A 25,532-nucleotide genomic window follows, 5' to 3' on the forward strand; every position below is an offset into this window, starting at 1 on the left:
TCTTAATTTATAGAGGGAGAGAAGGAAAGAAGTCAGGAAGTGAAGTGAGATTATGAAGGGCTTCATGGCCACATTAAGGAATTTGAACATTATCCTGAAGACAGGATTCACCAGAGTATTTTCAGCCAGAGTAATGTGAGTATATTTGTATTTTAGAAAGATAACTTTGGTAGTGGTGTGAAGAATTGGTTTGCTATGAATGCAGAAGAATGATATGAGAAGCTGAATTAAGGCAATGACTTTGGGTGGAGAGGAGGAGATGGTTTTAAGAGATATTTAAGTGGTACAATTGAAAGAACCTGTGACAGATTAATGTAGCTGGGATAAGGAGGGAGAATTTCATAGGAACACAGGTTTCCTGGTTTCTGGCTTAGGTGACCAAGTGGGTAATTGATATGTTACTAGTAACCAAAATAAGGAGCATGAGAAGACACCAGTGTCTTTAGTTTTAGACAGAGTTTAAGGTGATTCAAAAGATATCAAGTATTTAAGTCTGGATCTTAAGAAAGAGGTCTGGGAATGTATTGGTGGTTTCCAAGACGATCCCTCAGGTTTAGGGATTCACTAGGAGGACTCACAGGACTCAGCATATAGTTGTACTTGTGGCTGTGATTTATTAAAATGATAAGATATAAATCAAAATTAGCAAAGGAAAAGGGGTAAATTCCAGAGAAAACCAGGCACAAGCTTCAGAGTTCTCTCCCAGTGAAGTCACATAGGACATGCTTAATTCCTTTAACAACAAATTGTGACAACGTGTAGAGAATATCTTTAGGGAAGCTCATTGGAGAATCAGTGCCCAGGATTTTTATTGGCAGCTGGTCATGTAAGCACTCTTTGCCTAGTGTACTAGTATACCAAAGTTTTAGATGCCCAGCAGGAAAAAAGTGCTTGGTATAAACTACATTGTTTATTCAAACAGTTTAGGCACAAGTAGTCACTCTTATCAGTTAACGGATGGAGGGAACCCATCCAAGCAGTCAGGCTTGCTATGATAACTTTTCTGCACAGGGATTTATTGGTGCTTAAGTGGTATCTCTGAATTATTGAGTCTTTATTTACAGCTTTTTGTTATCATAAAAATATAGTAATTGTAATGCTTTTCTGATAGCACAGTTTTGAATATCTGCTAGATAGGAAGATTGATGAGGTGTCATTTAGCAGTGCCATTTGTGAAATGGCTTGTTAGGATCATACTTGACAGGAATGGGTAGGGATAAAGTGAATTCTTTCCAATTCTAATATGTGTCTAATTCCCCCAAATGAGCTCTGAAATATCTGTGTTGGCACTTCCGAGTTGAAAGAGAAGCTCCATTTCTTTGTATGACCCACTTCTCCAAAGTTTAAGTCGAGGTAAGAGGATGAGTGTAGACTTTGTCTCTTTCAGTTCTGCATTCTGAGGACATTGATTTTAATTAGTTATGGAGAACATTCAATCTAATCTACCAGTGAAAGATTCCCAAAATGCAGGCAAATTAGGTTTGTGTATATGGGCTTATTGTGTCAGACATTGTGTAAAATCATTTGAGCAAGCCATTTGGAGCTCCTGTTATTGTATCATGCCATTCACTGTCAAGCAAGACTGTGATATATTCTTGAATTTTTTGAAGGTACTTTGAACAACCTGGCTTTGCCGCTTCCTGAAATTGTGACATCTGAATTCTGTATTGAATGCCTAAAGACTCTTTGTTGTTCCCTCATCTTTTTTACTAAATATGTTCATCAATCAGAATTTTCAGTTTTTTTTCTTCTGTGGTATAAATTTACTATCAGATAAAGCATTTAAACCTAACACTGGAAACATTAATACCTACATATCTTTTTTTGTAAGTAATGTCTTAAACCACAGTGGGTTAATAATATTTTGATGTCTCCTGAAGGAGTTGGGTTCACAAATGTGACTGTTATATGACTAACAAAAATTCTTTAGTTTATGTAGCAGTGATTTTTTAGCACTATTAACTGATTAGATTTTTCCCAACTCAATGAAGTCAAGTTTAAAACTTGACCTCAGAGGGGAGAAAAACAGGAACATAATTTACCATGGATTTTGGCAGTGGACACAGGCCTAGTGAAATTATTTCATCTTTCCAAGAGCCAGGTACTGCATTATTTGTTATAATGTATTTTCTCAGGCTCTGTCTCTTTCACATGTGAATGTCACAGAAAGGAGGATCCTCAGAGCAACCTAAGTATCACCCTAACCAGGGGGTCCTCAAACTTTTTAAACAGGGGGCCAGTTCACTGTCCCTCAGACTGTTGGAGGGCCGGACTATAATTTAAAAAAAAACACCTATGAACAAATTCCTATGCACACTGCACATATCTTATTTTGAAGTAAAAAAACAAAACGGGAACAAATACAATATTTGTATTTGCATGTGGCCCGCGAGCCGTAGTTTGAGGACCCCTGCCCTAAACTCTTTGTATTAATTCTTTGACCTTCTACATTTTGTATAGCTCTGTAAGGGATTGTCAAAGAGTTAATTGTGCCCAATAAGGCAAATAAAAAACAGATTCACTTTTCTTAAAATATGTTTGTTTTTAATACAAACAGCCCCAGATAGAAATAATTTTGCTTGTAATTTGATGTGTGGAGTATGGCTAACGAGGAGGTTTCATTACAACACCAGAAATAATTTTGCTTGTATTTTGATGTGTGGAGTGTAGCAAACTAGGAGGTTCCATTACTAACTAGTGATGGCTAAATCAGTGATTTAGATCTAAGCCTAAGCCAGAAGGTTGTGGCATCACAGTTGAGCAATTGGCTGTGCATGAAATCAGATAGTGGCCTTAGACAGCTTCCTGCATTTTGGGGATCTTTCACTGGCCATTCTCCAGAGCTCTAAGACTGTCTGGGTTCAAGAGAGAAACTAATTTCCCCTTCTGCTCAGGCACTGTCTTTGAGTTTCTCTGAAGTTTGCTGTCTTGCTTCAACTGTAACTGCATGTGCCATTCCACATTGGAAAGAGTTTAATCAAATCTCTATTTTTCATCAGATTAAATATCTTAAAATGGTAATTGAAAACATACCAAGCTTTTGAAAAACTAAAGGATCGGTGCCTTTTTTCCAAACCCAAGACCAAAAAGCCCTTTTAACAGGTACCTTTTTTCTCTCTTAGAAGGCTTAGCAATAACTATCTAGCAGCCTCTGTCTTCTGGATGGCTAGATCTATACTTTTAGTAGAAACTGTAATGTAGTTGTACAAAAATACATTTTTAAGAGTTAGATAAACCTGGAATCAGATCTTGTCTTCAGTCCTTTTCCGTATGATTTTGGTTGAAATTGGTTTACCTCTCTGAGATTATTTTCTTATGGGAATAATAATAGTACCTATCTTGAGGGGTTTAAGTGAGGATTACATGAAATAATATAGGTAAAGGATCTAGCACAGTGTCTGGTACATACTAGGAGGTCAGTAAATGTTATATTTCTTCCTTACTTGAACATTAGGCTGCTAATATGTAGCTCTACCTTAACTCTGCCAGACATATTCTCAAAGATTTTATAGTGATTCCATGTAGCTAACTATCTGCAGTAGCTGGTCTTTCTACTGCTGCCCAGACTTGGATAGGGACTACTATAATTATTGTTTTGTTTGCTGAAACATTTATCAGTCATAGCAAATTTACTTGCTACAAGATGGCTGTTGCTTGTACCTCCACAGATGTCCCTTTGACATTGTTATTAATGTAATGAAATATCAGTGGCATTGTCTGTGTGATAAGAAATCAAAATTACCTTCATGCTTCTCCCTTTAAAACAAGGGTGGGGAACATCTGGCCCCGCCAAGGCAACTGCAGGCAGGACTCAAAATTCAATAAATGTAGGAGCTTTTTTTCATAGCAACATAAATGTATATTAAGTGAATGATGTTATAAATATCCAAATGGCCCTTGGCAGAAAAAGGTTCCCCACCTCTGTTTAAAAGTATCTTGCATTGTAAACAGAATATGTTGACCCAGACTATTTTCCCTTAATGTGTTAATATGAACTATTTGTGCTTTCGAGGTTTTAATGGCATTCTTTTCTATTAATACAGAAACTACATGCTGTCCACATACATGCTCCTCTTGTCTTTTGAAATGGAAAATACTGGGAGATGAGAAAACAGGCCCAGACAAAGAAAACTATTTGATTAGTAAGATGGTTATCATCATGGAATATTTTGGCTTTTTTTTCTAGTTATTGTTTTAATGTCTCCCGATTACATCTCATTTACTCCCTACCCTGCCCAACATTCTTCTTATGACCTAGAAATAAATATTCTGATTACCACAAGCTGAACATAGTGTTAACACGGGTCAATTTTATCAGTGAATGAGTTATTTATCTCATGCATGTTTTAGACATTTTTCTAGAATAGCTATTTGAAATTCATTGTCCCTGAAGTTCTTAGACTTCTTCCTAGAACTTCTCAGATGTAAAGATTTTTTAACTTTCACATGTTTCCCAGTATAAAGCCCCTTCAGCTGAGAAAACATTTGTTTGTGATAGGAAGCTCAAAATAATTTCATTTATTCAGAACAGATATCCTCATAGCTTCAATAACCTTCAACCTCTTAAGCAGGGTTTTAGTAATAACACAAAACACTAAATCTCCCTCTATACTCCTCTGTTACTCAATGTAACCTTACCTAAAAACCAGTGAAATTCTCTCAATCCCAGAATGTGCCTTGTCTGATTTAACATCTTTTTAAATGGGTAAGATTTAAAACTGTTTAGAATAAGGTATTGAGATTGATGAATCCTGTTACTTTATCATCTGTCCAATCTGCTCTATTATTACTCAACTATTACAGTTGAATGCCTTGGCCAACAGAGCAACTGGGAAGGGGTATGAAAATGAAAACAACTATGCCAACATTCGCTTCAGGTTCATGGTCACTGAGAACATCCATGTGATGTGGAGCAGCCTGCAGAAACTCTTAGAAGGTAGGAGGATTTCACCTTGAATAGGCCAGAGGCCTGAGCTTTGCATTTATATATATATATATATATATATATATATATATATATATATATATATATATATATATATATATATATATTTATATGCCTGATTTGGTGTAGACCATAAAAGCAACCAGATGAGCAGGTTCAATAGGTGATAAGGTTTTTGACTATAGTATGAATCCAACTTACATATCTGGCAGAGGAGCTAAGATGTTCAGTTTCATAAATTGGTGGAGTCCATCTGGGTTTAGTTGCTGTGTAAATAATTCATCTCTATAGAATTATAGAGGCTGGTGTTTAGGAGTGTAAGTCAACATAAATTTAAATGAATTGGAGATTCATTGCATCATTCTCGGGGTGAGAAATCACCTCATTTAACCTACTGTAAGGAGTCATTCGGATTTCATCACTGTGCTGATGAAAAGGGTTAATTTAGACTTCAACAGAATGAAGCTAATGTCATACAATTTGGGTCATCTGTCATCACTGAAAAATAATTTGGGTCAAAGTAGAGGCAAGGCGAGATTGGGGCCTTACAGGACTCTTGAGTCTCACACATTTCTCTCAAAGCCACTACCCAGGATTCCATGATGTGTTATGTCAACTCAGGAAGAGATGGTGAAAATCTGCCTTCTTTAGTGAACTCTCTGTTCTTCCTCTCTTTTTGTCAATTTTATACTTATGTTATAGGCCAAGACCTCTCCCTTACATGACCCTTATCAGATCCTGTTTCAGCAGTCTGCATCCTATTTAGGATATTAGTGTTCCTCTTCCTTAAATCTTTTCTTTTTTTCTCTTTGTCCCAGAATATGTGTAGCAGAGAACAGGACTTCTTACTGATTTTTTTGAAGCAAAAGATTGCCCTCTGCTGGATAACCAGTGCAAAGTTCATGAAAATTAACCTTTTCCCTCCCCAATGTGTTGAGATTGCACAAGGATGCAAGGAGTAGGTGAGGGTGTGGGAGAACAGACAGATGTTAGGGGGCTGCAGAGTTAGGATGAGTGAGTGTGTAAGTGTAGGTAGCTAGTTTTTAATATAAGAAAGCTAGTTATTAATTAATATAAGGTAAAGCACAAAAGGGAACTAAATAATCTTATATAATAAAAGCCTAATATGCAAATTGTCCCCTCAGGCAGGGAGTTCGACCTGGAGACTGGGAGTTTGACCACTTGCTATGATATGCACTGACCACCAGAAGGCGGCGTGGAGCATGGCGGGTTTCAGCAATCGGCTGCTACCTCTCACTGGCTACCTGGGGACGGGGGTGATGGGGACAGAGGTGCAGTGAGAATGCAGGGTGTCTGCCAAGCTTGTGCTCACTCCCCCTGCTACCCTCCCCCAGGACACCAGGGCTCATGCATTGGGGAAGGGCCCTTCCCCCCCACCCCCCACTCAGGTGCCAGGCACCCGGGAGAAGCCCACCCCTGCACCTTCTGGGTGAGCCAGGCTGCAGCCACTGGGATCACAGTGGCCGGTTGAGCACCCCGTGGGTTTGCGCAGGGCCTGCCTGGCTTCCATGTGGAGCTGTTGGGTGGCCCAGAGGCCCATGCTGCACCCTGGCCCACGGTGTCTGGCTATGCTCACCACATTTCCATGTGGGGACTCAGGTTCTGTGACTCAGGCAGAGGGGAGCGTGTGAGGGCCTGGGGGTCCAGGTGCTGCCCAGGGCCCAGAGGTCATCTGGGACCTGCTCTTCCACGCCAGACGCTCACGCTTCGATCGCTGCACAGGCCTAGGGACCGCACCTGTGCATGAATTTCGTGCACTGGGCCTCTATTAAGCTTAATAAACTAGGAAGCTGAAGCAGTTAGCAGGGCATCATTCCATCTAGTTTGCTGGGAAACTATAGAGTAAACAAACTCATTCCAGGGGACTGCCACTAGGAGACCTAATTCTCACAATGGACAGGAAAATCTCCCCAGGGATGCTGCAAGGCAAGTACTAAATTAGCAGAGAGGCAGGAGGGGAAATTCTTATGCTGCCACATGCACAGTAAAAAACAGATGACTGAGAGCCAGGGTGAGGGCATAGGAATAAATGTGTTTTTGAATAAGAGGAGATGTGAGTGTTTTCCTCTGGATACTGACTCATTCTTCTGGCTCTTCTCTTAGAGATTTTTGTTGGCTTGAGGGTAGATTGTATAACTCAAGAAAGAAGGGACTGGATCTGGAAGCTATGGTAGACTCTAGCCCTAATCCTGTCCCTGATTCACTGTGTGGTTTCTAACTAATCATTTCACCTTTCTGTGCCTCAGTTTCCTCATTTACAAAATTAAGATCCACTTTTTCACCTTTCTTGGTGAATAAATAAAGGTTATTGTGAATTTCAATTTCTGCTTCTGTAACAGGACAACCAAGGAATTCAGGCTGCCTGTCACTACTTCAGCCAATTAAGCAGAGACAGAGTTGAATCGTATATGAGCGTTTATTCCAATAATGCTGGCATTATGGGATAGCAGCAGGTAATTCACAAAAATCTGCTCTCCATCCCACCATAAACCAGCTGTTTATATCGGGTAGAAGAACAAAGATTATGTGGGAAAGTAGAAATTATAGGTATGGGAAAGTGGGCATGGAATATTCATTACAGGTTACAAGTCATGTGGGCTGGAGATAGGGAGTCACAGAGGGCGGGCGCCCCCAGGTGTTCCAGGAACAGATTACAGGGGCTAGGGTTGTAAAGAGCAGGTGCCTCCAGGACTAGATTGTCTCAGCAATAAGGTTGTAAATCTTTGCATAATGATAGGCAGTTCTCAGGACAGGAAGGTGGACTGCATTCTCATATTAGCTCCCACGTCCCAGGGCGTACAACTCCCAGCCAAGTGAAAATGTGCTTTCTAATCAGAACAGAACCATCATGGTTAACAGAGCATGATTAGTATTTCCTATAATTGTAGCTAGTCCCCAATATTCTATTTCTGCCCCTGACATTTCCCTGTCTACCTTAGTTTGTGAATTGAAAACTCCAACAATGAGGAGTTTCTTAGTGGCCTGGAGAGCTCCAGGTGGTTGAGACACATTAAAACTATTATGGATGCTGGAATTTTCACTGCAAAGGTAAGAATCAGGACTTTTAAGAACTTGTACTGACTTTAACTATGGGATCTCTTAGGGTAGCCATTGTATCATGGTGGAAAGAATACTGAAAAGAAACTTAGTTTCTAGATTCACCTCTGCTACTAATTCATTGTGAGCCCTGGGCAAATCTTTTCCAGGCCACAGTTTCTTCATCTGTAAAACAAGGTGGTTGGACTAGAATCTAAAGTTATAATTTTTGTAAGATCCACAGAACTCTTTGGGAATAGTATTGACTTTCTCCTCCTGAAAAAAAAGTACATATGGCCATACATGCAGAAAATAGTCTTAATGTCAATGATTTCACAGAGCCTTTTACCTCATGTTAAAAACTCTTAAATGATCTCTAATGGTCTTTCCTGCTCAAATACTCTGTTGTATTTTTGTATTGATTCTAAGGTAACAAGTGGAAATAAGAGTGAGTGTAAAATAAATGCAGAATGTATTCAGAGCTCTGAGTATGAAGCAGACCCTTTTTTACTTCCTTTTAGAGTCTGCCTCTGAATGCAGTCCAGGCAGGCTTCATTACTCATTCATGCTGACTTACTTATTTTCTGAACTCCAGAACCCTGGCCTCTGTATCATTTACAATGATGTAAAAAGAAGAAGAAGAAATTGGGAGTGTACATTTTCTCATTTTGAGGTTTTGTTTATATGTATTCCTACATGAGAACTCTCCCTCTTCACCCTACCCTGTTATTTGTAGAAGTAAAGTAAAGGAGAGAATGGCTTTTCACCCCTCTAATGTCATTTTCTCAGTTAAAAGTAATGAGATATATAGTCTCTGGCTTAAAATGTTTGAAGAGTATATGTAATTAACAGCCTTAAATATCCAACCCTAATGCTTTTCACTGTCCTAGTCTTATTGTGTATACTTTTTATTATATTATGTTATTAATGTTTACTATGTGACCTCTTGGTTGTTTTAAGCCCAGTTCTAACCATTCTTCATACTGATCCTTTTTCACATGCCCTATACCTGTACATCTGCATTCCCTTTCTGAAACTAACTTGATTATGCCAAAGAGAGTGAGGATGGAGAAGAGGGATCAATTTGATAGACAGTACAACCTGATAAATATTGGTTGAATTAGAATGTGTGGTTGAAAAAGATATGCTTCAGATTGCACAATTATATTGTGCTCCCCATCTCCAGCACCACCTGCCCCTTATTCCAAGCTTGAAAACTCAGCCTTGAATTCTCTCTCTTCCCCTCCACCTGGCAATTGCCTACTCCTATCAGTTCTACCTCAGAAGTGTTTCTCAAATCTATTCATTCTTCCCAGCCTCAACTGCTACTTCTCTAGTTAAGACATTTATCATTCCTTGCTTAAACTACTATAATAACTACTTAACTTGTTTACTTTTGTATTATTTGCCACATTTATTTTATATTTTTAAAATTATTTTTAAAATATTTAAGTTTTAAAGTTTACATTAAATATCTTGTATTAGTTTCAGGTGTACAGCATAGTGATTAGACAATTATTCACTTTATAAAGTGTTCCCCTTCATATTTCCAGTACCTAACTGTCACCATACATAGTCATTATACTATTATTGACTATATTTCCTATGTTGTATTTTATATCCCCATGACTAATTTGTTTACTTGTTTGCATTTTTCTTAGTTACTCCCCAACTTGGCTACCAAATTACTTCTAAAAGCACATTTGATAATGTCACTTTAAGCTCAAATGCTCCAAAGGTTCCCCAAAGACCCTGGCAATAGTGAACTTCTTATTGTTCCCAAAAACATAGAGTGCCCCTCTCTTTCTCTTTTATTATTTTTATTTTTTTTCTCATTACAAAAGTTGTACATGTAAATTATCAAAGAAGCAATCATTTCAGAAATATATAACATCAAATGTGAATGATTCCTGTAGTTTGCTCTACAACATACACATAATTATTATAATAGTTTAATGTGTAAGCCTCTAGATCAGCACTATTTGAACTTTCTGCAAATATATATATATACACATATATATATGTGTGTATATATATATGTATATATATATATATATATATATATATTCATATCCTAATATATAGGAGCCCAGTGCGCAATTGGAAATCACGCGGTGCCACCCACCCTCGAGTCACCTAGGGATATTTTCCCATTGATTTTTAGAAAGCATGGAAGAGAGAGGGAAAGACAAAAACATCAATGTGAGAGGGACACATCAATTGGTTGCCTCCTCCATGAGCCCTGACCTGGGCCCACAGTGCAGCAGCCCCTGCAACCACTGCTGATCTGGCTCTGCCTCGATCCCTGGCCTCTCAGCCTGCTGGTCCGGCCCTGCCTCACTCCCTGGACCCCTGGACCCCTGGATCCCTGGACCCCTGGATCCCTGGACCCCTGGACCCCTGGACCCCTGGACCCTGCAGCCTGCTGGTCCAGCCCTGCCTTGCTCCCCGGGCGCTGCAGCCTGTTGGTCCGGCCCTGCCTCACTCCCTGGACCCAGTAGCTTGCTGGTCTGGCCCTGCCTCGCTCCCCAGCAGCCACGGCTGCTGCCAGTCCAGCCCTGCCTCCCTCTCCCGCTCTTGAAGCAGCCACAGCTACTGCTGATGAGGCCCTTCTCCAGCGCAGGCATCAGGGAGGCCCCTGCCGCCCTGCCCCCCATGCTGCTCACCCAACCTCCTGTCCAGTTGACCCATATAAAATAAAAGCGTAATATGCTAATTAGACTGGATGTCCTTCCGGACAACCTTCTGCAAGGGAAGCCCAGGTCCTGGGTGCCAGAGGAAAGCCAGTGCAGGTAGCCGGGGAGAGGAAGGCCTACTCTTGCACGAATTTCGTGCATCAGGCCTCTAGTATATATATACATTTATATATATTTATATATATTTATATATATTTATAAATATTTATATATATATATCTATATATATACTTATATATATATTTAGATATATTTAGATATATTTAGATATATTTATATATATTTATATATGTATATATATTTATATATATTTATATATTTATATATTTATATATTTATATATTTATATATATATTTATATTTATATATATTTATATATATACTAGGGGCCCGGTGCACAAAATTCGTGCACTGGGTGTGTAGGGGGGGAGTGTCCCTCAGCCCAGCCTGCCCCCTCTCACACATCCTGGGAGCCCTCAGGCGTTGACCTCCATCACCCTCCAATCGCAGGATCGGCCCCTTGCCCAGGCCTGACGCCTCTGACAGAGGTGTCAGGCCTGGGCAGGGGACCCTCATTTCCCCCCATCACTGGTTCTGCCCCCAGCCCAGGCCTGATGCCTCTGGCCCAGGCATCAGGCCTGGGCAGGGGACCCCCAGACCCCTCCTATTGCTGGCTCTGCCCCTTGCCCAGGCCTGATGCCTCGGCCAGAGGCGTAGACCACCATCACCCTCTGATCACCTGATTGGCCCCTTGCCCAGGCCTGACGCCTCCGCCAGAGGTGTCAGGCTTGGACAAGGGACCCCCATCTCCCCCCGATCACTGGCTCTGGCCCCCGCCCAGGCCTGAGGCCTCTGGCCCAGGAATCATGCCTGGGCAGGGGACTCCCATCTCCCTCTGATCGCTTGCTCCACCCCCCGCCCAAGCCTGATGCCTCTGACCCAGGCTTCAGGCCTGGGCAAGGGGACCATCATATCCCCCCAATCCCCGGCTCAGCCCCCCGCCCAGGCCTGATGCCTCGGCCAGAGGAGTTGACCCTCATCACCCTCCGATCACCAATCACCGGATCGGCTCCTTGACCAGGCCTGAGGCCTCCGGCAGAGGTGTCAGGCCTGGGCAGGGGACCCCCAGCTCCCCGTGGTTGCAGGCTCCGCCCCTGCCCAGGCCTAATGCCTCTGGCTGAGGCGTCCGGCTCGGGCAGCGGGGACCCGCAGCTGCAGCGGCCCCGCGATCGTGGGCTCCGCTTTAGGCCCAGGCAAGGGACCCCTAGCTCCCGGGACTGCCAGCTTCGACAGTGTCCAGCTCCCATCGCTGGCTCCACCCTTATTTCCTGCTATCACTGGCCAGGGCGGCAAAGGCGCCTGATTCTCCGATCATGGCTGGGGGGCAGGGCAAAGGCGGCCCCAGGGCCGCCTTTGTCCTGCCCCCCAGCTCTTAGCTCCCCCCTGGGTTTCCGATCACTCTCAGTGGCAGGGGGCTTCTTCCTGCTTTCCTTTTCGCCTCCCTGGATTGTGCCTACATATGCAAATTAACCGCCATCTTGTTGGCAGTTAACTGCCAATCTTAGTTGGCAGTTAACTTGCATATAGCCCTGATTAGCCAATGAAAAGGCTATTGTCGTACGCCAATTACCATTTTTCTCTTTTATTAGTGTAGATTTATATATATATTTATATATATTTATATATTTATATATATTTATATATATTTATATAGATTTATATAGATTTATATATATTTATATATATTTATATATATTTATATATATTTATATATATAAGATAGATAGATAGGCCTGGTGCATGGATTTGTGCACTGGTGGGGTCCCTCAGCTTGGCCTGCAGGGATTGGGCTGAAACCAGCTCTTCAACATCTCCCAAGGGATCCCGGATTGTGAGAGGGCAGTTCTCGGGTGACGCACCCTGGAATTCGGCTCCCTCCTCTCTTCTCCCAATATTATGTCACTTGCTCTCTGTATCTGTCTCGTTTCTTTCATCTCACTTTACCCTAAGTTTAGCAGTAATTGACAACTTGTGAGCATTTCGCTGCAAAATGCAATTATTTAGCAAGCAGGATTTACTTAGCCTGGAATCTAATTGGCCTAGGGCAGGATCCTGCTCAATGTCAGGCTCCCACCTAGGTCCTTTCTCCCAGGCAGAGTCCTTTGGCAGTGGGAACCTCCTTCTTCCCACCTGAGCTGCTCTTTCGCCTCCCTATCTCCCTGGAGGTTGCCCACTAGGGCTACTGTCTTCCCACAAGGAGGGAAGCAGCGGCAGGGCAGGTTTCCCATCCAAGAGTGGTAGCAGGAAAATTCGCTGCCTCCACTAGAAATATTAAGCATATGGGCCGGTGTGGGTGCCAGATGTCAGGCCACAGCCAGTAGGTTCTGCACATCTCATCATTTAGCTAGTGGAGACAAAAAGTTTCTGTGAGGGCCAAACCCACAACCTCTACAATGGGCTAGAGGCCTGGTGGGGAGCCAGACCTGAAGTGGGGAGCCAATGGGCTAGAGGACCAATGCACGCAGTGGGGTCCCTCGGCCTGACCTGTGGGGATCGGGCTGAAATCAGTTCTCTGACATCCTCTGAGGGGTTCCGAATTGTGAGAGGGCAGTTCTCAGGTGACGTACACTGGAGTCAGGCTCCTTCTTCTCTAGTTCCAGGTGCATCACCAGAGAACCGGAGAACCACAGCTGCCATGTCACTGCAGCTTGGCAGCTCCTATGTTGAGCGTATGCCCCCAATGGTCAGTGCATGTCATAGCTACCGGTAGGCTGGTTGAACGGTCAGTGGGTCAGCTGGTCGCTTAGGCTTTTATATATATTGACTAGAGGCCTGGTGCATGAAAATTCATGCACTGGAGTGGAGGGTCCCTCAGCCCACCTGCCCCCTCTCACAGTCTGGGAGTCCTTAGGGGCAGGAGGCAACCCAGTGATCAGGGGAAGGCGGTGCCCCCATCACACCTCTGCTGCTGCCACTGCTGACAGCACAATCCTCAGCCGGCCCTGGTTACCTGCATCTCAGGCCGCCATGGGAGGCTAGGCAGCCTCCATCCAAGGCTTGCCTGCACCTCAGGCCAACCCCAGGCGGTTTGGTAGCTGTCATCTGAGGCTTCACTGCGCCTTGGCCAGCCCTGCTTGCCTGAGCCTCAGTCAGTAGGGGGTGCAGGAGGACCCAAGGCCCCCGGTGGGGCTGAGGGGACTGGGCATCGCCATCTTGTGGCTGTGGGCACTGCCATCTTGTGGCTGTGGACACTGCCATCTTGTGAGGGTGTGATGGTCAATTAGCATATTCCCTCTTTATTATATAGGGTATTCTTATTGATTTCAAAGAGAAAGGGAGAGGGAAAGAGATAGAAACATCAATGATGAGAGAGAATCATTGATTGGTTGCCTCCTGCAAGCCCCACACTGGGGATCAAGCCCACCACCCGGGCATGTGCCCTGATCGGGAATCAAACCGTGACCTCCTGGTTCATAGCTTGATGCTCAACCACTGAGCCATGCCAGCAGGGCCACATGTGGAAATTTTATACTGGAAATTTGGCTAGTGAAACTGAGAAACTGAATTATAAATTTTATTTAATATTGGTGAATTTTAATTTAAATAGTCACTTGTGTCTAGTGACTACCATATTGGGCAGTGCAGCTCTAGAGCTTTTACACATACAGACTTACATACTATTATTACTACTTTGTAAAAATGGGATTATGCTGTGCATATTGTTCTGCATATGATATTTTATACTTAAGGTATAATGACATTTTCCAGGTCAGTTTAGTCAGTACATTCTTTTCAAAGACTATACCATCTTTCATTATGTGAATTTGCCATAGTTCCCTGATAATGGGCAATTCAGCTATTCCCAGTTCTTTAACAAATGCAGACATTTTTGCACAAAATTCCCTTGAACATATATGCGTAAACATTCTTAGAAGTGGATTTTCGGAGTCAAAGAGTATGAATACTTCGAACTTTAACTAGACATGGCCAAATTGCCTTCCAAATAGGTCACATCAGTTTCCATTCCTACCAACAATACCTATTTCTCCACATTGCCAGTAATGATTATCATCAATTTATGTATTTATTTAATTTAAAAATATGTATATTTTTTATTGATTTCAGAGAGGAAGGGAAAGGGAGAGAGATAGAAATTTCAATGATGAGAGAAAATTATTAATTGGCTGCCTCCTGCATGCCCCCCTACTGTGGGATTGAGCCCGCAACCCAGGCATGTGCCCTGATGACAAATCTAACTGTGACCTCCTGGTCTATGCTCAACCACTGAACAATACTGGCTGGACTCATCAATCTTTTTACATGTTTGCCAGTATTATAGATGATGCTTACACCCTAATGACTAAACATTGCTACAAAGAAATAGATCCCATAACTATGTTGATTGGTACTATCACAGGTTTATGCTCCATAATATTAGCTGTAGTTATGTAGTCTTAAAGCCATTTAGCAATCATTTTATGTGTCTCTGTTTGAGTGCTGTCCACCAAGCAGGTATTCCTAATTTTTACCTTTCATGCTGGCTACTCCACTCTTACTCCCCTCTCCATAAGCAACATGTAAGCATGTCTCTTCATGAAAAAAAAATGAAGGATAGTTCTCATCTTCTACTATTATACTTACCAACTCTTTTTGTGTCTCCTTCCTTGCTCTCTCATAGGAAATGGTATATCTTCTGTGTAAGATTTATCTCTTTACCTGTTTTCTAAATCCCATCCCCTCCTTCTTCAAGGAATCTTTCTTCTACATTTTCTTATCCTCTTCTAGCTATTGTCCTCTTGTCCTCTTTCCTCTTGGTTAAAACTTTCTTGAAAGTAGTTGATCTTCCTTATTAGCATTTCCTGATCTCCCTTCAGTCTTCAGTTCACTGTGATCCTATTTTCATACCATTACTACTACTCTTGCTGGGGTCACTAATGACCCCGACCTGTCAAATCTAAGGGTCATTCCTTAATATTTGTTCTTATTTTGACCTCTTTGCTGCATTTGACAGTATGAGCCCCTTTCTCTTTGAACCACTTTTCCAGTCCTGATTTTACTTTTTTATTTTATTGTTTAAAGTATTACAAATAGTAATACATATGTCTCCTTTTGCCCCCATTGACCTACCCCCGGCCTCCACTGCCCCCTAGTACATGCCCTCACCCCCTCCCAGGGTCTTGTGTCTATTGGTTATGCTTACATGCATGCATAAAAGTCCTTTGGTTGATCTCTTAATCACCCCCCAACCCTCCCTAGCCTTCCCACTGTAGTTTGACAGTCTGTTTGATGCTTCTTTGCCTCTGCATTTATTTTTGTTCATCAGTTTATAATGTTCTTTATAGTCCACAAATGAGTGAGATCATATGATATTTATCTTTCACTGACTGGCTTATTTTGCTTAGCAGAGTGCTCTCCAGTTCCATCTATGCTGTTGCAAATGGTAAAAATTTCTTCTTTTTTTACAGCAGTGTAGTATTCCATTGTGTAGATGTACCACAGTTTTCTAATCCACTCACCTGCTGATGGGCATTTAGGCTGTTTCCAAATCTTAGCTATTGTAAGTTGTGCTGCTATGAACATAGGGGTGCATATATCCTTTCTGATTGGTGTTTGTGTTTTCTTGGAATATATTCCTAGAAATGGTATTACTGGGTCAAATGGCAGTTCCATTTTTAATTTTTTGAGGAAACACCATACTGTTTTCCACAGTGGCTGCACCAGTCTGCATTCCCACCAGCAGTGAAGGAGGGTTCCTTTTTCTCCCCATCCGCTCCAGCAATTGTTGATAGTTTATTTGTTGATGATAGTCATTCTGGCAGGTGTGAGATGGTACCTCATTGTTGTTTTGATTTTATCTCTCATATGATTAGTGACTTTGAGCATGTTTTCATATGTCTCTTGGCCTTCTGTATCTCCTCTTTTGACAAGTGTCTATTCAGGTCCTTTGCCCATTTTTTGATTGGATTGTTTATTTTCCTTTTGTTGAGTTGTATGAATTCCCTGTAAATTTTGGAGATTAAACCCTTAGGGGAGATATCATTGGCAAATATGTTCTCCCATGCAGTGGGCTTTCTTGTTGTTTTGTTGATGGTTTCTTTTGCTGTGCATAAGCTTTTTATTTTGATGTAGTCCCATTTGTTTATTTTATCCTTAGTTTCCATTTCCCTAAGAACTGTATTGGTAAAGTTATTGCTATGACAAATGTCTGATATTTTGCTGTCTATGGCTTTTTTCTTAGATTTTTATGGTTTCCATTTTATGTTTAAGTCCTTTATCCATTTTGAGTTTATTTTTGTGTATGGTGTAAGTTGGTGGTCTAGTTTCATTTTTTTGCATGTATCTGTCCAATTTTCCCAACACCATTTATTGAGACTGTGTTGACTCCATTGTATGCTCTTGCCTCCTTTGTCAAATATTAATTGAGCATAATGGCTTGTGTTGATTTCTGGGTTCTCTGTTCTGTTCCACTGGTCTATATGTCTGTTCTTGTGCCAGTACCAGGCCGTTTTGAGGACAGTGGCTTTGTAGTATAGCTTGATATCTGGTATTGTGCTCCCTCCAACATTGTTCTTCTTTCCTAGTCCTGACTTTAACCAAACTATTCCTTCATGGTTCTCTTTCTATCTTTCAGGCTGATTTTTCACAGGCTTACTCCTGTATAACCCCCTTTCCTCTACTTTCCCTTTAAAGGTCACTGCTTTTTCAGGTCTTTCCTTTTCTTACTTTGGTCTCTGCCTAGACAGCACCAGCCATACCCACAGTTTCCACTACCATCTCTAATTATATAATGATCAAATCTACACTCAGGCCCAGTTTCCAGCCCACTACTGAACTTTAGACCCACATATCCAATTATCCACTGAACTCTCCATTAGATGTCCCTTAACTGCTTGAGACTCACCATGGCCCAAACTGAAATCTTAACTCTCTACACAAACTAAAACTTGTCTCTCCTTCTCTGTTCACTATTCAGACTAATGGTGCTGTTATCCACACATTTCAGAATCATCCTTAACTTCCCCCTTCTCCTTTTTTAGCCCCAATACTACTATCTTATTTCAGGCCTTTTTGCTTTTCACAATTTTAGTAGCTCTCTAACTGGTCTTCCTAAATCCAAACTCATGTCCACCCAATCCATTCTCTTTACTGCCACCACAGTGAGCACATCTTATCATGGAACTCCTTTTTTTTTTTAACAATTCAATGGTTCCCTGTTGTCACCAGATGAAATGCACACTTGTTAGTCTGACCATTGCCCTCCTGTGCAGGCCTGTCTCTCCCCACTTCCTCACTCTACACCTAGCCTCAATCAAGTTACTTAGAATTTCTCACCAATGTCATACCTCCTTGCCTTTCTACATGCTGTCATGTTGTGCACTCTGCCTGGAATGTCCTTTTCAATATGACAAAAGCCTATCATCTGACAAGTCCACTTTAGTTGTCTCTTCTTCTTTGGTTATTTTGTGCCTGTTGTACTTGGTATGGACTGTTATTGTTTTAGTTACCATTGGTTTGTAGTTGTCCATGTGTTTGACTCCTTTGTATCCCCAGTGCACATCATAGTGTTTCTTGTATAGTCACAGAGTAATTATTGGTTAGATGTGTGGAGGAGTGAATGAGTGAGTAAATTAATTTCTTCTCTTTTATCACCTGAGGAAATCCTACTCTTTCTTTAAGGTTCAAGCTTCCCTGAATCCTACAAAAGGATATAATTACTACGCATTTCTCTATAGCAGCATTTTTTCACTATATTGTATTTATCTATCTTTGGCCACTCTAGTTTGTGAGCTCCTTAAAGCAGAACTGAGTCTCATCTTTGTATCTCTAATACATAACACAGAAGTGGCACAGAGAGATACATAATTAAGTGTTAGAATGAATGAGTGAATGCTCATTATCTATCATTGCCAAAATTACCCAGATTGAGTAACTGCCCAGATTTTACGTCATTCTGATTGCACAGAAACTGTGCTAAAACAGGTAAACCTCTCCATCTTAAGTTGGAAGAATTTATGTTAGTAAAACTAAGTGTCTAAAGACTTCAGAGTTAATTATTTGTCAGATCTAGGTTTGGAATGCAAAACTCTTCTAGAATGCATGTTTTGGGGCATGAATGTTTCTCTTGCCCACTCCTCTCTCTTAGAGTTGATCCTTCTCTTCTTCAAAAGTTTGGTGCATTTAGAACTTACTTATTTTTCTTTTTATCCTAAATCATGTGTTGGTTTTGATTTTCTTTTCCCATTAGGTAAGTTCTCCTTTTGTTGCACTCCTTTATATATATATTTCATTCCCTACAGAGGATGCCAATATTATGAGAATAAATTAATGTAGCCCAGTAAAACCAGGTTTTCTGTGCTATAGTGATGCTATTTGGCCTACTTATTAACCCAGCATGCTATGTGAAAGTTATCTATGCTACTTTTTATCTCTTGTCTTCATAGGCAGTGAAGGTAGAAAAGGCCAATGTCTTAGTCCACTGTTCTGATGGGTGGGACCACACAGCACAAGTCTGCTCTGTGGCCAGCATCCTCTTATATCCATTTTATAGGACATTCAAAGGTCTCATGGTAAGAGAGTAAACAATTGATATTTTACTTTGCATAAATGACAGATTATGGATAAATAAGAAAGAACTTTCAACCAATTTGTTTTCTACAAGAAGTTCCAAATCTACAAAATCTCTTTTTCAGCTTTGCTTCTTCCTACTAAATTAGGCATTTGCAGTCTATATGCTTTCTGTTGTATATTCAACATAGTTTACCTATCAGAAGGTCAGTTGTATGTAATAGGCTGCTATAAATGGTAGGAAAGACTAAAAAGTTTGCAAAGCTGAGAGGATGACTGTTAAATAGGCTGTTAGATGGGTTCATCATCTTCCACATATCAGCTGATTGGATGTCAGATTCATGATTGTTTTCTGGTTCTGAATCTAAGGCTTCTTAATTGATTTTTCTAAAAAATAGGTTTTTAAGAATGCTTTTTTAAAAAAGGCTGAAAATAGGTTTGTACCAAGAACAAATCTTGGTACAAACTCAAGTACTAACTTTGGAGTCCTGTGTTTTCATAGGTTGAATATAATATCATCCCAAGTACTAATTTTGGAGTTCTGTTTTTTTATAGGTTGAATTTAATATCATGTTTATCAAGATTGCATTTATCTATGGCTCAAATAGCTTGTCACGCATCATGTAAAAGCCAAAAGAAATGTGATACTGGATACACATCCAGAATAATTTTTCCTGAGAGCATTTGAAATTTGAAGGAAGAATGTACAGGCCTTTAAAAGAAATACAAGTCACTTAGTTATCATTTGGGTAATTAACTTTATTTATTATCAGTTCAACCTAAACTTGCATAAAGTCCATTTTAGCAAAGTGCTTTGATTTATCTGTACTAGAGGCCTGGTGCACAAAATTCATGCACTGGAGAGGGGAGGGTGTCCCTGCACCCTCTCCAATCTGGGACCCCTCGGGGGATGTCTGACTGCCAGTTTAGGCCTGATCCCACAGACAACCCAATTGGCAGTCAGACATCCCTCTCACAATCCAGGACTGCTGGCTCCCAACCACTCACTTGCCTGCCTGCCTGTTTGCCCCTAACTGCCTCTGCCTGCCAGCCTGATCACCCCCTAACCACTCCCCTGCCAGCCTGATTGATGCATAACTGCTCCCCTGCAGGCCTGGTCCCCCCCAACTGCCCTCCCCTGCTGGCCTGGTCACCCCTAACTGCCCTCCTCTGCTGGCCTGGTCCCCCCCAAAAGCCCTCCCCTGCTGCCTGGTTGTCCCCAACTGCCCTCCTCTGCAGGCCTGGTCCCCCCAACTGCCCTCCCTCCCCTGCTGGCCTGGTTGCCCCTAACTGCCCTCCCCTGCTGTCCTGATCACCCACAACTGCCCTCCCCTGCTGGCCATCTTGTGACCACATGGGGTGGCCATCTTGTGTGAGGGTGTGATGGTCAATTTGCATATTACCTCTTTATTATATAGGATGGCTAGTTTATTTTATGATTTTCCTAATGCAAACTTTTTTTTTTTTTGGTATAAAAATGAAGATCCTGATTGAAAGGGAATAGATATCCATGGGCCACAAGTTTTTCCCAAAGGTAAAAATATCTTAATTTTAAGTGAGGAGACTAAGAAAAGGTCATTAGGGTTAGTGCCGGGGTCCAACCCCAGCAGGTCCAGGGGTTCCCAAAGGCGTAGACGGAGTCGGCGAAGAAGGAAGGACATGGAGACAGTGTTCAGTTGATCAGCAGCCTAGCCAGGATCTCCAGCCAAGTTCTGGTCTGGATCTCCAGAGAGGTTCTGCTGCTTATTGTCTTGTTACATCCGTATTTATACCAGTTGATTTTAATCCTGTCAATTTCTATTACAAAGGTTAGGGCGTTTCTTATCTCCATTCCAGGGAGTAAAGATTATGTAGCTTAAGCATGATTGTTTGTAGTTAAAGTGATTAACTACCCACCTGGCACTTAGTTAAGGAGTTTCATCCCCTCCCTGACTTCAGGGAAAAATCCCTACCTGGGGAAACAACCTTTCTTGGAGAGGTGACCTTGGTTAAAACACACAGTGCTAAGGGGAGCAAACATATTAAGAACAGTATGCTATATACGCCAGGTCCCTTGAAACATATGCTGTGCAGATGTTTCTTTCCTGCAGCAACTGTGTCAAGCACCAAGGATGGACCGGCTTCCGGCAGGTTAGGTTTATCAAAACACTATAAGGTCTTGTGTATAAAGGAACAGTAAGTTGAACATGGCATATATCTCTTTTCATCAGGAAATAAGTATTCCAGATACTGTGCTAGGGAACTAGGGCTACAAAAGTGACTAGAATACTATATCTACCTTTAAAGTGTATAAATAATTATATCAAATTGTTAAATATTTCAGGGATGAACAAGGTATCAAAGATGATGAGGAAAAATTGCTTAATTATGCTTGAAGAAGTCAGGACAGGCATCCAGAAATAGGCAGCATTTGAAGATGAATTTTGGGGGATGAATAGGAATTTGCTAGACAGAACAGTGGGTTGAGGAGGGCATCCAGGCAGAGGGAATAACATCTAAGAAAATTCACTCTTTAACCTTTTATAAAAATAAAGAAAGGTGCAGATTTCTGTTCTTTAGAAAGGGGTGGTGCAAGGGCTGACATTAATCTAGTGTCTACTACAAGGTAGACAGCCTCACTGAGGCTTTAACTATGTTATCAGAACAATCAAGAAATATCTACCAAATACCTAACAATGTTCTATAGACACTGAGCTGGTTCTAAAGGCCCATAAAATTCTTTACCTTTAAAGAAGTTAAAATTCAGGACCTATTTTCTTCCATTGGTGTATATCCACTTAATTTCATTTGTTTGCCATTCCTAGACATTTGTTTCTATTCATTCACTTTTCCTTCATCAACAAACATTGGGCCAGGCAATACACCAGGTTTTAAGGAGACTATGTTGAATCACATATGGTCTCTGTCTCTTCTTTTATAGGAAGAAAATCAATGATGACAGTTTAGTTTGATAAGTGTTAAGATGAAGGGAAACATAAAAAAAAATAACTTAACCCATTCTGGGGCACAGAAGGCTTCTTAAAATTGGTGGCATTTTAGAACATTCAAGAATATAGGTTGCGGATTTGAAAGAGACAGTGGGTGTTTGATAGAATAAGATTCCTTAGGAGACAAGAGGGAGTGAAAGCTATAATTCAAATGAAAAGGTTAGCTAAAGCTATAACTAAGATCACCTCTTCCATGGAGACTGGATGGAAGGACAGGCAGTGAAGGAATTAAGTGTGTGACTGTCAAAGGCAGAAGTTAGCTATTTTTACTTGGTGGCCTTGATTTTTTTCAGTGACACTATAGACACCAGAGTGAAATAGATTAGGATTTTGAGAAGATAGCTTAAATTTTGCAAGAGCTGTAAGGTTGATGGGGAAAAAGTGTTAAGGACATACATAAAACTTATGGGGGAACAATTCTAGCTGAGTATGGAGACTTTATTTCATTTTCTATTAAATTTATTGGGGTGACACTGTTTAATAGTATGGTTCAGGTCTTAAGTGTACATTTCTATTATACATGATCTGTATATTGCATTGTGTCCACACCCAAAGTTATATCATCTTCCATCACCAAATATTTGACCCTTTTATGCTCCCACCACTCCCCCATCCCCTTCCCTCTGGTAACCAGCATAATATTGTCAGTGTCTATGAGTTTTAGTTTTGTATCCCACATATCAGTGCAATCATATGGTTCTTAGCTTTTTCTGACAGACTTATTTCGCGGAGCATAGCAACCTATAATTTTCAGTATATAGGTCATTCATGTCCTTTGTTAATTTTATTCCTATGTATTTTATTTTTTCTTGCAACTGCAAAAGAAATTGTGTTGTTATTTTTCATTTTTCTTTCTAAGTTTCATTGGTAGTATATAGGAAAGCAGTGGACTTTGTACATTGATTTTATATCCGTCAACTTCACTGTGTTTGTTTATTGGAAGCCCGGATCCCGGGTGCCTGCTGGTGACCAGAGGGAAGCCCAGGGCCTAGATGCTAGGAAGCCAGTGCCGGCAGCCAGGGAAAGGAAGGCCTACTTTTGCACCAAGTTCGTGCATTGGGCTTCTAGTCTATTAATAAACCATAGTTTATCTTTTCTAGTACAGGTTGGAGAGGGAGCTTATTTTTCATCCTGTATTACCACCATTGAACATAAGCACTATTATGGTACTTAGAAGACAAGCAGAAATCCTAATACCTGTTAATCCAGCGGTTCTCAACCTGTGGGTCGAGACCCCATTGAAGGTCAAATGACCCTTTCACAGGGGTCACCTAAGACCAGGGGTCCTCAAACTACAGCCTGTGGGCCACATGCGGCCTGCCGAAAACATTTATCGGGCCCGCCGGGTGTTTTTGCCGCCACTGCCTGTCCTGCTTACCAGCAGACTTGTCCCGGGCCCGCAGTGCACATGTGTGGAATGTCTGAGGGACAGTGAACTGCCAACCTGTTTAAAAAGTTTGAGGACCTCTGCCTAAGACCATCTTGCATATCAGATATTTACATTACGATTCATAACAGTAGCAACATTACAGTTATAAGTAGCAATTAAAATAATTTTATGGTTGGGTCACAACATGAGGAACTGTATTTAAAGGGCCAGAAGGTTGAGAACCACTGTGTTAATCTCACCAGGAAATGGCAAGGCTCATCAGCTATTGAAGTCTTAGAAAGAGCATTCAGTCAATTACGGCCCAAAAGATTTTGGGGAATACTCATTGCAGCCATCACCTTGGCTGTTGTTATTCTTACTACTGCCAGCATCACTGTGCAGATGGCCACATTTATAGACTATCTGGCCTATAATGTAACTAAAAAATTCACAATACAACAGCACATAGGTAAAAAGAAATATTAGCTAGACTACAGGCAATAGAGGCAGCCATTGAATATCTGGGGGAAAGACAGGATGCCATAACATACAAGCAAGTGCTTAATTGTGATTAGGAGCACAAACACATATGTGTCACTCCTTTAAAATGGAACAGTAGTCACCATCAGTGGATTGATGTTAAAAAGCATCTATAGGGAGTCTTTCATAATAACCTTACTGAAGAAGTAAACATGCTGCAAAGGCAAATTAGAGAGTCCTTACTTGCTATCAATAAACATGAAAAACAGACTGCTGCTTGGAATAAGGTAAAAGAGCATTTATAGTGGTTAGACCCCACCACATGGTTTCCTAAAATCAATTAGTACCTGATTGGATTTACCATTTCTGTCATTGTAATTCTCTTTGTTGTTCTTATAGTGTACAAAATCAGAACTCCAGCAGTGAACGTGCTTCACAGACCCCGACCTTCCAAAGCAGAAAGCTCACTGCCTCCCTTTGTCTTCTACAGCTAGAAAAACAAAAGTGGGGGAGATGTGGGGAAGCATGGGAATTGGTTGGAAAGTCTGTAAGGAGGATTCTCTGAAAGGTCAGGGGCCTCTGGGGGGACCTTGCCAAAGGCAGCAGCCCCTGCCTTGACTTTTCCAAACAAGTCCAGTCCCCTGGGTGTTCTGCTAGAATCTCTATGTTTAGTTTTTAAAGACCCGACCTTGTAGAAGCATGTGCTTTCTCAAGGATACTTACCCTGCTGATTATATCTAGAGGTTAATTTTAGTTCAAGCTGTTGTTATGATAAAAGCCTAACAAGGTAGGCAATCGAGTCTGTTTTCCTTCCAAAAGCCAAACAGACCCTTAGCCTTCTCTTTCACAGAAACTGCGTGAGAGTAATCTTTTCATCCATTTCTCAGGGTCTGCTGGTCAGTCCCGGCAATATTTGCTTTGTGATGAAATGTGCACATTGATCTGACTATGTAATTATAGAATTTCCAAAGTCCGTAAAAGCTGTTTATAAGCCACTCAATAACATCATCATGTAACCCTTGCATAGATAACCCAACAGAAGGCTTCTGTAGGTATCTACTATTGTTAAGGCATATTTAATGTACCTGTCTACTGCAGGGAGGGGCCCAATGAAATTTATTTGTCATTTGTGATGTGGTGTGGTCCTTCTCTATAACTTTCTCCTCTCATGCAGTAGTCCCAGTGTCTTGATTTCTGCCATATGGTACAGTCTCTACTGGATTTGTGTAAATGTCTCTCTGCTGGTTTGACTTTTCTATAACAATCGAGTTCTGAAAACCAATAATACCCAAATGCGTTGACCTATGATGTGCTTACCAATAAAAGTGGTAGAGTGGTTCATTCTTAAGTTCTGCAGACTCTTTGTTCTTTGAGATGTTTACCTGATGTGGTGGTTTTTAGTCAGCATTGACATTATATTGTACCTCCTCTAT

General features: G+C 41.3%; 1 protein-coding gene across 1 annotated transcript in view; it reads left to right on the top strand.

Annotated features, from left to right (window-relative positions):
* MTMR8 (myotubularin related protein 8) overlaps window positions 1–24,525 on the top strand; it is a 41,994-nt gene extending 17,469 nt beyond the window's left edge. The window contains 6 exon segments of the mRNA XM_059678682.1: window positions 4,804–4,936; window positions 7,906–7,929; window positions 7,932–8,014; window positions 19,140–19,265; window positions 20,747–20,797; window positions 24,499–24,525. Of these exon segments, the coding sequence (XP_059534665.1) occupies window positions 4,804–4,936; window positions 7,906–7,929; window positions 7,932–8,014; window positions 19,140–19,265; window positions 20,747–20,797; window positions 24,499–24,525 (444 nt within the window).
* The last annotated feature ends 1,007 nt before the right edge of the window (window positions 24,526–25,532 follow it).

This window comes from Myotis daubentonii, chromosome X (genome assembly GCF_963259705.1).
Source record: "Myotis daubentonii chromosome X, mMyoDau2.1, whole genome shotgun sequence".
NCBI lineage: Eukaryota > Metazoa > Chordata > Mammalia > Chiroptera > Vespertilionidae > Myotis > Myotis daubentonii.